Source organism: Xiphophorus couchianus, chromosome 1 (genome assembly GCF_001444195.1).
Source record: "Xiphophorus couchianus chromosome 1, X_couchianus-1.0, whole genome shotgun sequence".
Classification (NCBI taxonomy): domain Eukaryota; kingdom Metazoa; phylum Chordata; class Actinopteri; order Cyprinodontiformes; family Poeciliidae; genus Xiphophorus; species Xiphophorus couchianus.
Window position 1 is genome coordinate 8,996,520 of NC_040228.1, and position 13,027 is coordinate 9,009,546.

At 39.4% G+C, this 13,027-nt stretch overlaps 1 protein-coding gene across 1 annotated transcript; it reads left to right on the forward strand.

Annotated features, from left to right (window-relative positions):
• Positions 1-417: 417 nt before the first annotated feature.
• Positions 418-9,943, forward strand: dalrd3 (DALR anticodon binding domain containing 3). Its single transcript, XM_028019828.1, has 13 exons — positions 418-896; positions 2,119-2,426; positions 2,556-2,866; positions 3,910-3,968; positions 4,075-4,176; positions 4,303-4,367; positions 4,674-4,732; positions 4,969-5,051; positions 5,272-5,398; positions 6,345-6,403; positions 6,539-6,655; positions 6,746-6,814; positions 7,692-9,943. Exons 1-13 carry the CDS (start codon positions 663-665, stop codon positions 7,809-7,811), a joined length of 1,713 nt encoding a protein of 570 aa, XP_027875629.1. The 5' UTR covers positions 418-662; the 3' UTR covers positions 7,812-9,943.
• The last annotated feature ends 3,084 nt before the right edge of the window (positions 9,944-13,027 follow it).

Consider the following 13,027-nt stretch of genomic DNA (forward strand, 5'->3'; position numbering starts at 1 on the left):
TAAACAGGTGTCTGCAATGTTTTTTTCAGGTTGTAATCCTATTGCTTATGCAAGGTGACCCCCGATACTCTCACCAAGTTCTGTTGTGGCCTGCACATATTTTATCAAACGCACCATTCACAGCTATTTTAATTAAGATAAATGACTCATCATTGCGTAAGAAACTACAGAAAATGGTAAAAAATCACAAATATATAAACAGCAATGTCATAATTATTTAATTTGGGTCATTGTTTATTACTAGCATAACGCTTTATGAAACAGATCCAGTTGCATATTAGCGATACAGATTGATATTTGATGTCAAATGTTAGAGAAAACAGGCTGGCAACACCTGCACTGTGAAAGTCACATTTTGAAGTACAAGCTGCATTTACTCCTGCAATCCACTAGATGGCACCACACAGGTACAACCAAAAAACGTATCTCGGGAGAAACATGCTTTTCACGTAGTTCCGCTGACAGTAAACAACCAACGCAGACCTCCCAACCACACACAGCCAATATCTGACATCGACCAGCAAGTAGCGGGCCAGAACACCGCAACATCCACCGCTACTTCCATCAGCGGCACCAACACGTCAGCGGTTCCGAGACGGACATGGACGGAGAGTGAATGAGCAGATAGCGAGCTTAGCTCACCTGTCAGAGCCGCGGTGAGGATGGAGAACACCGAGGAGCTCTCACCTCTGCGGATCACCTCCACAGTGCGAGCGCTCAGCTCCGCACTGCGAGGGAAGAGTGAACACGTCCACGGCTCCGGCCGCGGTGAAAGCGACAGGATGTTCCCCGAACCGGAGAAGCTCTGGTTCAAGGAGAGCAGCGCGAAAAACCTGCGGAACAGGGACTTCTTGTCCCCGAGCACGATGCTCAACACGCTGTATGCGGACGGACAGGTCTGTCAGTCTTATACCCATTAAAATTAAAATAAAATGCAAATGTACTGTAATCGTGTCTCGCTTCAAATTCTCGTTCGCTGTGCACATAGAAACTTTAAGCTTCTTGTCTGAAGGCGTACTAACTAAATTTTTAACGCCAACTGCACTTATGACGTACCATCACTTTATCTGCTGATAATTAACACGTAAAAGTTCATGCGCCAAAAATCCTCATTTTATTCTTCCGCTGAGCAATATAGTCCTCGTTCGTATCAATGCTTCCACTCAGGTGTTCGACAACTTGAACGTTAGCCAATAAAAACAGAGGACGGAACTATCTACCTGAAAACGTAGGCTGACTCCAGAAAACTGGCTGTAGTTAAAAGCTACCAAAAAGTTACATTTGCTCACTATGTAAAGGAATAAGGCAAACCATAAACTACATTTAAATATGTATGGCACTGCCAGAGTCCATATATTGACTATGAGCCATTGATTTCCCTCCGTTGTGTGAGAGCAGACACTACCAGCCTGTAGCTGTAATTATTTACACACGAGTTGCAAATCTAATGTGGGTCAGCTGGCTGCTGAAACAGAGGCTGCACATACATTTCTCAGGCTAGAACTTCACACAAACACTACTAAATAAAAGCAACCTTTACCTTTTTAGGTGGAAACATGTCTCTTAAAGTTCTCTCTATTAATTGACATTTTTACACGTTTGTGTAAAAATGTTTTAGCTTGTGCTGCCGTCATAAAGATAGTAATAAATGCTTCCAGACATCATCAAAGCTCAGCCACCCGCTCGACATTTTACAAAATCAAACAAAATATGGTGTCAATCACCTGTGCTGTGTTAGCACAAATTTCATTTGTGCAGTTATTTGTTTTTTTAGGATTACTCTTTTTTTCCCCCAGAGGTCACAAGAGGTCAACCTGCCCCATGCCAGCCACATACCACATACTGATATAAATACTAATAACATCAAATGAAACTGATATAAATTAACCGTGTTATGTTTGTGCAGCCAACATGTTTGTTTCACAGTTGATTGGCACCAAATTTGTTGGATTTTTGTCAATGCCCTTTAGTGACCTCTGAAAACATTTCTTAATATGTTTAAAATGAGAGCGGCACAAATCTGCACAAGCTGTTGAGCTGTTTCCACATGCCTGTTGTAGTTGTATCATCTACTTGATTATTTCTAGTCTGTTTCCTTTTATGTGTGTCTCCACTCAGGTTCCTCTGGCGGTCATGTCCCGAGTCCTGTCTCTCCGAGGCGGTGGGGTGCTTCCTGTGGCGGGTGGTGAGGTGATGGGTGAGGGCTTGAGGCTGCGAGTGGACCGGGTTGCAGCTTTCAGGGCTGTCCTGGTAGGCGGAACCACCGAGTATCTAAAGCCCTCGAGTCAGAGGGAGGGCTGTGTGGTGCTCAACTGTCCTGCGCTGCACCCTAAACCCAACACACCCAGTCCTGACACGCTGAGCCTGGGTCAGCTGAGAACTGTTCTGCTGGCTGACCACATGGGGGCACTGTTGAGGAGACAAGGGTGAGTCCGGAAGGGAATTTTAAGATGACAGAGAAGAGTAACAGGGTGTTTTATTACAAGATCAGACCATTTTTATTTTTCATTAATTGATAAAAATTTTAATGACGTGATAATTCTTCCTCCCCACAGATTTGAAGTGTACTTCTGCCCAACTCTTCCGGAGGACAGCGACGTCGCCACCTTCTTCCAAGCTCTGAGCATTGATTGGCCGACGGCTCCCGCTAACTGCGCGAATGATGAGCGGGAGGAGAAGATCCAGAAAGCCCTAGAGAACTCTCCGTACAGAGAAAGGGGAACAGAGAGAGGCAGGAGGACCAGCGGGGGAGGAGGTAGAAAAGCTGCGGAGGAGGAGAACGAAGGAGGGCTCCGAATTAATTTGAAGCGGGTTTTCCAAGAGGAAGGGCTGCTAGGGTATGACCCCACCCTTGGCACCTGCAAAGGTAAGGCCTGGGTCTTAGAATTGTGCATTTATTTAAAAACCCCTCGTTAAGTTTCTATGCTGTACCCCTCCTCCAATGCACAAAGATTATTTATGAACATGTGCTTTATTAAATGTGTGTCTTAGTTGACTGAGAGACTTCTCAAAATCCTGGTTTTATAATGAAGCTTCAAATATTGATTTGTTGTAGGCAATGAAGATGTAAATGTGAATTTTGAATATTAACTGGTTAGATGACTTGTGTTTTGAATATGAATGGCCATTTTCTGCTTGTATTTACCCAGTAGATGGGGTTTTGCTTGGTATATTTATTTGGGGTTAAGAATTGTTTCAGCTGTTTGTTGTTTCACTAGCACACACATATACCAAAATTTATATTTTCTACTGGATCTAAGCACACAATTTTACTCTGAGGAGTAAACAAAAAAGATAAGAATGTTGCCAATCTTCCCAAGAGGGGGCGCCCCAGCAAATGATCACCGATGTCAAACCTTGCAATCCTCCGAGAAATGACAAAAACAGTTAAAACCTGTTAAGGTTTTCAGGACTCGGTTAGCATGCCAAAAATCTGAACAAATATGTTTCGTTTTAAAGTATTGGTAGAAAAAAAGTCTCCTGTTCCTAAAAATAGTCTGGCGGCATGACTTAAATATGTACAGTTCCACCTGAACAAACTCCAATACTTCAATCTCAGTTGAACAGACAAATGACAAGTAGAGATGTCTGCCATAAGGCTCCGCGCCATGTTTGGGAATAATAGAGCACAGCGCTTATGGTCAACTTTAGAGTCCAGCTGCACACGGAAAATATTCATTTTAGAAAAATATTTAACTTATAAAAATATCTCCTGTAGTTTGTTTTTATCATGTGACAGTTCATTCACTGTACCTGTAATAAAGCCAGGTATAGTGCTTTCAAAAATACATTTTTGCTACAAAATGTGCTGGATGTTTTTGACTAGGTTTAGGAAATCAAATATAAGAAAAGATGAGAAGATGGATGCTGAACAGCAATTTGATTCTCTTTTTTTATTTTTATTTCTAGTTCACAGAGACAGTGTTTCCCACCTGGCAAAACTGGATCTGTCCACGGCTGACATCACCGTGAGACAAACAAACACACACTTTGAAGCACACAAGTACCACATGTTGCAGTATCCTCTTTGTTCTCACGAAAAATGTCCTTCCTGGCTTCTTTTTTCCCCCCCAGGAAACCATGGTAACAGTGCTACATGTGACTTCTTGTCAGGATGAGTTTCGCCAGCAGCAGATAGCAGTGCTGTGGAGAGCCAGTGGAGCGACACACTCTCAGGTAACCACCATCATTCGCTCTCACACACACACACACACACCCACACACACCCCCCCACACACACAGAACAGTGCAACTTATTATGTTCATATTTTTTTAACCTGCTTTTACTCTTTCTGGCTGCAGAGACATCTTGTGTGTGGGCCTGTGAAGACCGCCGGTTCTCACCTCACTGCTGCACAGTACCTACAGTAAGATTCATTACTGTTTGTATTTATTAAGTCTTTTTATCTCATAACCTGTTTTATAAACTTACCAGACTTTCTTCTGATAAATTTGTAAAACAAATTTACCAGAAGAAATTTGTTGCCTTTGTGTTTTAGACCAGAAAAAGAAGAGATGTGCTTTTTATCTTCAGTACTAACATTAATTACTAAATTACAATTCTACAATAACTGAATGCAAGACTAGTGATTTTTTTTTCTGTTAGTGTTGTAGCCATATGTTTTAAACCCAGACTTTGGTGTAAATGTAGCTTCTGTTTTCCTCTCATCCAGGCTGAGAAAAGGTCAGATGAAGGAGGCTTCAGAGATGAAGTATGGAGATAAAGTAGAGGGTGCGTATTGATTTTTAAAGAGTCTGGCTCCTTAAACAAATTGCTTTTGCAAAAGTCTGTACTTTTAACATTTAGTGACCGTACAACCATAAACATTTTTTTAAAGTTTGCAGAATATGACTACCTGTGCCACTTCCTGTATGTGCTCTGTGTGTGTAAATATTTTGAAGGGCAACAGGAGTGATGTTCTATACAGTATGTTAAGTGTAAATGAGTCAAATGAACCCCTGTTGCAGGTCAGACCTGGGATGACATCATCAAAGTTATGACCTCTGCCACGGTCAGATTTGAGCTGCTATCAACAGTTCACACAAGCCCTGTGAGTTAAAACTCTCTTTACGCCTGAACTTGTCATGCGGGTGGTTCTGTACGCACATGCGCAAAGATTATATGTTCGTAAAGATGCCTACATCGCTTAAATAAACTCACTTTTCCGCTGCTTCATGGTGTCAAACACGTCTTTTAACTAGAATCAGTTCCTTCAGGCTGAGGGAATTTTGAAAGAATGTAGTGAGCATGATCGAGGTCCGTGTGTCCAGGTGACGCTGGACGTCCAGAGGGAAGGGGGTGTGTCTACCAAAGGGCCAAGAGGAGGCGTGTTTGTGATGTATAACTGCGCCAGATTGCACACTCTGTTCGACAGCTACGAGAGAGGAGTGGAGAAAGGTGAGACCCGCTGACGCCTTTCAGTTCTGATGAACTGCTTGCAAACGAGCAGCCAGCTGACCCTCTAATTTTCCCAGAATATAACATTAGTAACATTTATTTGTTGTATTTATTGAACCTTGAGAGCTGTTAGATGCCAATACAGAACACACATTTACAGTTAAGTGACAGCATGTCATGGATTGTGTTTTATAAAGGAATTTCTAAGTAGATACTTTGGTAATGGTAGTAACATTCACTTCCTATTTACTTGTTTTCAGTCGGTCTCAAACTTTTCTAACCCTCGGATGTACCTCAGTGTTCACTGTTTGATGAACAAATGAATGCTAAAAGTGATGTTAGCAATCTTAACTAGACAATATCTTAATGCCAATTATTTTTTTTTGTTGTTTTATATAACACTAGAGAGGGATCATTATTAAAGTATTACTTCCAAACATATCTTTAGTGCATTTTGATTTTTATTCACTAATAACCGCCACTAATCTTTGCAGTGCTTTACCAATTGGGAGATCTCGCCCTGTTGTGTTTTTTTTAGTTTAACCCAATAACTGGCATTTGTAATGTAAACATTTTGCAATAAAATTATTATTATAAGAGAAAACTGAGCGCTTGAATTTCTGAATAACGGAGTAAAACTTCTGGTTTTGGCTGAAATCAATGTTAATTGAGATTTGGAAATTAGATTTAGTGTTTGCCAAAACTGGGAGCCAAAATGATTGATTATTAGGTATAGATTACTGTGTGGCTTCCAGTTGTATAATAAAGGAAAATAATGAAAACAACCACAAAATAAAAGGAGAATCATCAGCTTTTATGCGGGGGTCATTGTTGTTGCACGGCTTAACACACACTCGTGTGTATATATGCATTCCTGCTCTGGTTGAAGTGTTAAGACTGAAAGACATTAGTGCAACATGAGAGGCTTTCCACCATCTGTCTGCAGGTCTGTACCCAGAAATCCCTGATGGGTCCCAGTTGGACTTCTCTGCTCTCAAAGAAGAGGTACCATTCCATGTTTTTCCCTAATTTCTTTACATTTCATTGTTGTTTTTGTTGGTGTTTGAAGTCTGCCTACCACTGCAAAAACAATTCAACTCTAAACGCTGCTTTTCCTCCCCTCACCCCCACCCCCTACAGGGTGAGTGGCTTTTGCTCTTCAATTACCTTATTCCTTTCTCGGAGCTTCTCGACCAATCTGGACAATCATTAGATTGTGAAGGAGGAGGAGCCAGAGCGAACATTAAAACCGAACAGGTACGCCCGATTGATGAGCCATCGTTGTTGTCCGATAACTCAGGACTGTTGGAAGATTTTAATGTAACTTCCTTGCTTGTGTCCCTCCAGATCTGTAAATTTCTCGTCTCGCTCAGTAAAGACTTCAGCTCGTACTACAATAGAGTCCATGTGCTGGGGGTGAGGACGCGCTCATGGGATTTTCTGTGTTTTGATCGGATGAAACTGCAGCTTATTTTAAAATCAATTCAAGTTGCCGACCATCTTTGTTCTTCTCAGAGTCGCTTGCGAATGTACTTCGGCCCACTGAACTTTTCCACATTTTGTCAAATTGCAATTAGGCCTCTCACAATAAACAATAAATCAATTAATCACACGATAAATGAAAAGAAACTCATTTGCTTGATTTATCGATTTTCTCTTTTCTCTCTCTTTCTAAAAAAAAAACAGATCTTCAGTCATGTGCTTTGGTCTCAACTATCCCTTTTTTTGAAAGACGAATTTGTTTACAGATTCATAATTCATTTGTTGTTTATTTATTTTGGATATTTCAAATGCCTCCCAGTTCCGTTGTTTAAATGATCATTAGAATTGAACGTTTATTGATTTTGAGAATGTGTTCTTGCATTATTATGCCATTATTACTATTATGTACACTTGAAAATGGTCTCAAAACAACAATATCATCGTTTATCGCAATAAGTTCTGGGACAATTTATCGTCCAGCAAAATATGTTATTGTGACAGGCCTAATTGCAACCAGAAACTTTAATGTGATTTAGTCATTATCCTCAAAGTTTCATGGAAGGTATTAAAAATTTTAAAAAAAAATTGTCCTCCAACTAAACAACTTTGTACACATAAAATGGACATTTGTGGTTGTGATGTGACAAAACGGGACAAAAACGTCATTTTGCAAACAATCTATGTTTATCCAATGCGGTTCTCATGTGTTTATGACTTGTTTGCTCAATTAGGCATATGCATTGCTATTTATATATGTATTTACCACAAACATATATAAATGCTCTCTGTAATTGTTATCTCTTGTTTCCAGGAACCATTGCCTCACCTGTTCAACCAGATGTTTTGTCGTCTCCATCTGCTAAGAGCCCTGAGAGAGTTGTACCACAGAGCTCTGGAGACCCTTAACCTCCCCCCCATCAGGCAGCTATAGCCTCAACATTACACCATCATCCTTCACACTTTGCTTCACCCAATCCGCCTTCTTTCCTAAACTCTTGCCTGTATGTCGTGTATCCAGCTGAGAGACTCAGTGTTACAGATACTTGTAGGATTTCTGCCCGTCAGTGTTGGTGGACTTACTGGAACTGATTATTTTATAAATGTCACCGTAAGATAGTTGCTCAGTTGCAGAGTTTTGACAGGAATAATTTGGCGTTTTGACTCTGATGATGGGTATGGATGTCAGTATGACTCATCCATTTCATTCCGACTCAGTCGATTCTCGTGCGTATTAGGAAAGCTTGATTTTTTTTTTTCTCTCCGTCCATCTGGAGATCAATCAAAAATATCAAAGTATTCCTGTACCTTTTTCCATCAGCACATCTAGGACCAGAACCGGGACACCAGAATCGGGCTTTTGATTTCTGAACTTGTTCTCAGAACAGCACTACTGACAGATACCGTGTGATCTGACTCAAAAACACACTGAACCAAACAGATATAGTTTGATGTTTGTGCCAAAAACGGAGTACTATGAATTTACCAGTCGACAGATTTAGCTCTAAAACCTGCCTTAATGTCTCTGTGTATGCGTTTTGACCAACATTAACTTGAATCAGATGAATTTTGCGTATTTTAGGATAAATTTGATCAATTTTGAACCTGAACCTTGATATTGATGGATGATTTTACATTTTTCTAATTTACTATAGAATAAAAGTCTAAATCAGAATAAACAGCCTAAGTTTAGTCACAACAAAAGCTCACCTGTTTTATTTATCTATGTGAACCGGATGTATTTAAAGTCTTACGTTTGAAGTTGATGCCAATGAAACTGGTTGTTAAAACTGTAGCTTTAAAGAAACGCCGAGTCAAACTGACTCTTACTTCAGGTTGATGCCGTTTTTGAAAGTGGTGAGTATATAGAGCACTCTGCATTTACACAGTGCATGTATTTATTAGCACCACTGGCTTAGAAAAGCTGTAAGAAGAGTTCACCTATAGCATACTAATGTAAGATCAAACTGGAAAGATGACAGAAATCTAACCCTTCATTAAGATTATTTAGTTGAGGAAAAACATTCTATGAGCCATGATGTCCTGCAGCTAGTGGTAGCATGATGTACGCAAGTAAAGCAAGCTGCTCCTGTGAGAACCAAGCTATTTACAATTTACAGAGCAATTGGAGCTATAATGCACAAGGCTGGATCAGGACCAAGTTTCTCTCCCTGCCAAAACCCGGGGAGGACGACGATAAGGGAGGAAGAAAAAAACTTTCAAAGCTCAGTTTTAGGAGAATTGCAGCTATTTTTTTTCCCCAATCTAAAAAACTAAGAAAATTAAAATGCAACTTTGTGGCAGAAGTTGATGATAACTCTCATTGAGGTTAAAGAAGCTTGTTAAAGTAAACTGGTTTCTGTAAAACTAAACCTTTTTTTTTCTCTGTTGGTCCAAATTGCATTCATGTCTCGCCTCTTTAAATCACCTCCACTTCTCTACGCCTAACTGAGGTTTACTGATTCCTGTTCGTCTGTGTATTTGTTCATGCCATAGATATATTTATTGTTGATTATTAAAAACTAAAATAGATATCTGTACATTGTGTATGTTATGCACACAAGTCTTAATCTAGATGTGTTCCTGAAGGTATCACGTAAATCCCCATTAAATCTCATCTATCCTGCTGGATAAATCACAGCCGTTAGTATTATATTGTGGAGTAAGTTATTGACAAAAACCCGAGCAGATATTAGGTCGTCGTGCCACAAAGTTAGAAAATATAAGACATAGCATGAAATTTATACATGAAAGTCTTATTTATGGATTTGGGAAGGGGAGACTTAATGGCTGAACTGCTTTTTAATTCTGTATTAAACTGATTATTTTATCAGTTTTTTTTTTTTTTACATCTAGCGTACATTTCAAAATGAAACTAAACTGGTGTTTTGTGAACAAATGTCAAACACAAAAAACTCACATTTTAAAGATGATTTCTTTATTTTGACCCATGGAGATGTGTGGTACTTCTGTTTTGTAGACTTTTGTTTGCCAAGAAACGGTGAGACAATTTTATTTGCCACTGTAATTGCAACAGTATTAAAGCAGAGGACATGCGTAAATGAAGATTTTTCCTGTTTTTATTTCACACTCTACACTCTTACGCTACACTCTGCAAAGAACAACAAACTGTTCGCTTCAAACAATCCACCATCTTGAAAATTTCTCAAACGTTAGTATATTTATCTATATGATTATGGGTAATACTACCGAACATCTGCCTATGCACATCTGTCTGGCCTGTTTCCTCTCTATTTTTTTTTTCCCCACTTTGCAGAGTAACACAGCAGAGGCAGACGTTCTCAGAGTGGTTGCCTCCCTCAGGCTTGGGGAGACAGATGGACACACTGTTGATGCTTTGAATGATAAATCCCCGCATGCAAACAAGCAGATCCAACAAATGTCAACAAACAACACAGATCTACATCCTGTGAGGAAGAGCTTATTAATCCTCCATCATCTTTTTATCTCTAAGTCTAAGGAGCTGGTCTTTCTGATTAGTGGATCTCTAGTCTTCCTGAATGCCTTTTTTTTCTCTTAGGATTTGAAATTGACTTTAGAGTAGATTCACATGCCCTTTGCTACTTGAAGACATAATGTGTTTGAATTTCCTTTGCTTAGACTAAAAATGAGTGAAGACAACATTTTGATAAACTAGAAAAAAAATCACAGTCTTTGTTTTGCAGACGTAACAGTCGCACTAAAGGTAATTACAAGAATAATTGACTGTTTAATTAAAGCTCAAGCAATGTCAGCTGACTCTTTACTAATAATAATGGAAATATGAGTTTTACCACGTTTAGGGTCGCAGGCATCAATTAGCGTGTGCTTAGATCGAGGATTCAGTCAATTACTGGACATTTTTATGGAACGAAGAAGGTAATTGAACACTATAGGTTTATATCTGTGATGATCCTTGGGCACAGAGTGTTTTAAATTAGCTCAGGTCAATAATACATGAAATGTGTTTTTTAGTCACCAGATGTGGCATTTAATATGAATAATAATCAGCATGGAAATGCTGTAGTGCAAATATGTGGTGGAATCATTAATCCTGAGCAATTAAGAGGACTGAATCAGAGGGCAGAGTGGGGGTTGTGTGTTATTTTGGATCCTCCATGCATGAATTCTGAGCTTACTCAGGATGTATGTCCTAATTGTTAAAACTTTAGGAAAGAAAAATAATTAAACATTTTAAAGAGGCTTCTTTCAGGTCTACTCTGGTGGATAACATGGATTTAGACTTTAAATGGGCCTCACACTGGACAAGCCTGATCCAGTATATCTACATTTACATGACATATACAGACAATGCCTATCACAAACGTCCACTACTGCAATGTAATATGTCTCAGTATAATTAAATTTAAAGGATTTCACTGTAACTCACACAGTAGAATGTTAGAACAAGTGTTGTTTTCGTAACAAAACCCCATATCTTAACGCAAATGTTAATAAATATGAAAACAAGTCTGTTTAAATATTTCCAAGAACAATATAATCAAAGTGCTTGATAAAACATAGCCAGTGATGCAAGAAAAATGCACAAAAATGGACATATGCTCAATCGTTATAATTTTATCACAACATAAAATGAATCCTTAAAATCTTTTTGACAGTTATATTAGTCTTTTTTTTTTCTAAAATTTGTGTAGCTGTGGACATTTCCATTTACATCCAGAAGGTGGCAGTGTATGGAGTGACACACCAGATTTAAAAAAAAAAAGTGTTAATTTATAAATAATCATCTGTTTCTACATATTGGCTTGAGGTCATTAGTAGAACAAAAACAGACAAAACTCTTTCTTTACTGAGAAAGTTCAAATGTTTTAACCGATCACTGGCCCTTACCAGGACTAACAACTGTGTGAGCTTTATACAAAGAGCCAAGCCCATTTTGACGTTATTCTCGCATGCTGTGCTGCTCTGAGGTTTTCCCAGGGACGTGATAACGAGCCACCTCTGAGATTTGAAGGCGACGCGCAGATATTCAAAGACCAAGCAGAGCCAAACGGCCAATGTGGACAGCTCTCCACAGAGCAGCTTAATGAGGCCTGCTTCAACCTGACCTCCAGTAATGAGCTGCCAGCTGTATCTGTCTCTGCTGCAGGTGACACAGTTCACCAAATCAAACACACAATGCAGCCTGCTTTCAACTACAAATCATTGACAGAAAGCCTCGAGAAGCACCAAACCAGGCTGGAGTGATTGCCCACTGAGCGGCCAGTCGTTATCAGAATTACGGACCTGAGACCTGAACATTAATCTCTCATGTGATTATGTGCAGCATACATTACTACGCATGCATTCGATTAATGCGCATCCAAATATAGGAGCAGCTACTCAGGTCCTCAGCAGCTATAACCCAAGAAGCTGTTCCCAGCTTCTTCTCTGGCTGAAGAAGCTGGGAACAGGTGGGTTTAAGTCCCAGAGGGAGTGTGTTCAGGAGCATCATGTGCGTGTGTGTGTGTGTGTGTGTTAGACTTTTTCCATTTGGAGAATTATCTGGGAGTAAGTATATGTTTCAGTCAGAGTGTCTGGATATTTTTAGGAGCAGTAGCGATTCAAAAGAGCAGATTTGTTAGCTATAAGTTATGGGTCAGAAAACAAAGCACCTACTCTGTATAATATACATATACTTTTACATTACTGTATTTAAATCTCATGCATTTGTACAGTTTCCACAGTGAATTTACCTCAGTGAGAATGTGATAAGTTGGGTCAGACAGGAAGCACAGGTCAGTCTGAATGAGAAACCTTGTAAAGACATGATGTAATTTTGTAAGCCATGAGCCGTTCCCACCACACGGTGGCGGTATTGAGACAGGCATTTTTAAATGCATGACCCTCAAACCCTGAACTCAGCTGGATACACTACAAAACAAACACAACAAAAAGTAAAGAAAGAAAAAGCTGAAGCCCAAACAGGATGGACTGTGGTTTTTTGTTTAGCTACAATCACAGAGAGATTGGTAAACAATTTTTACTTTTGTGTTTTGCATTTCTTTGCTAATCCACATTTTCATTAGATACCTTGCAGTCAGTATAATCTATAATTTCCCACAACTAGTCATTGAGCTTGGTGTGTAAAAAGCAAACTGTATCATAAATCAAACACTTTAGGTCCAGACAGAGATCTTTGTAACCTAC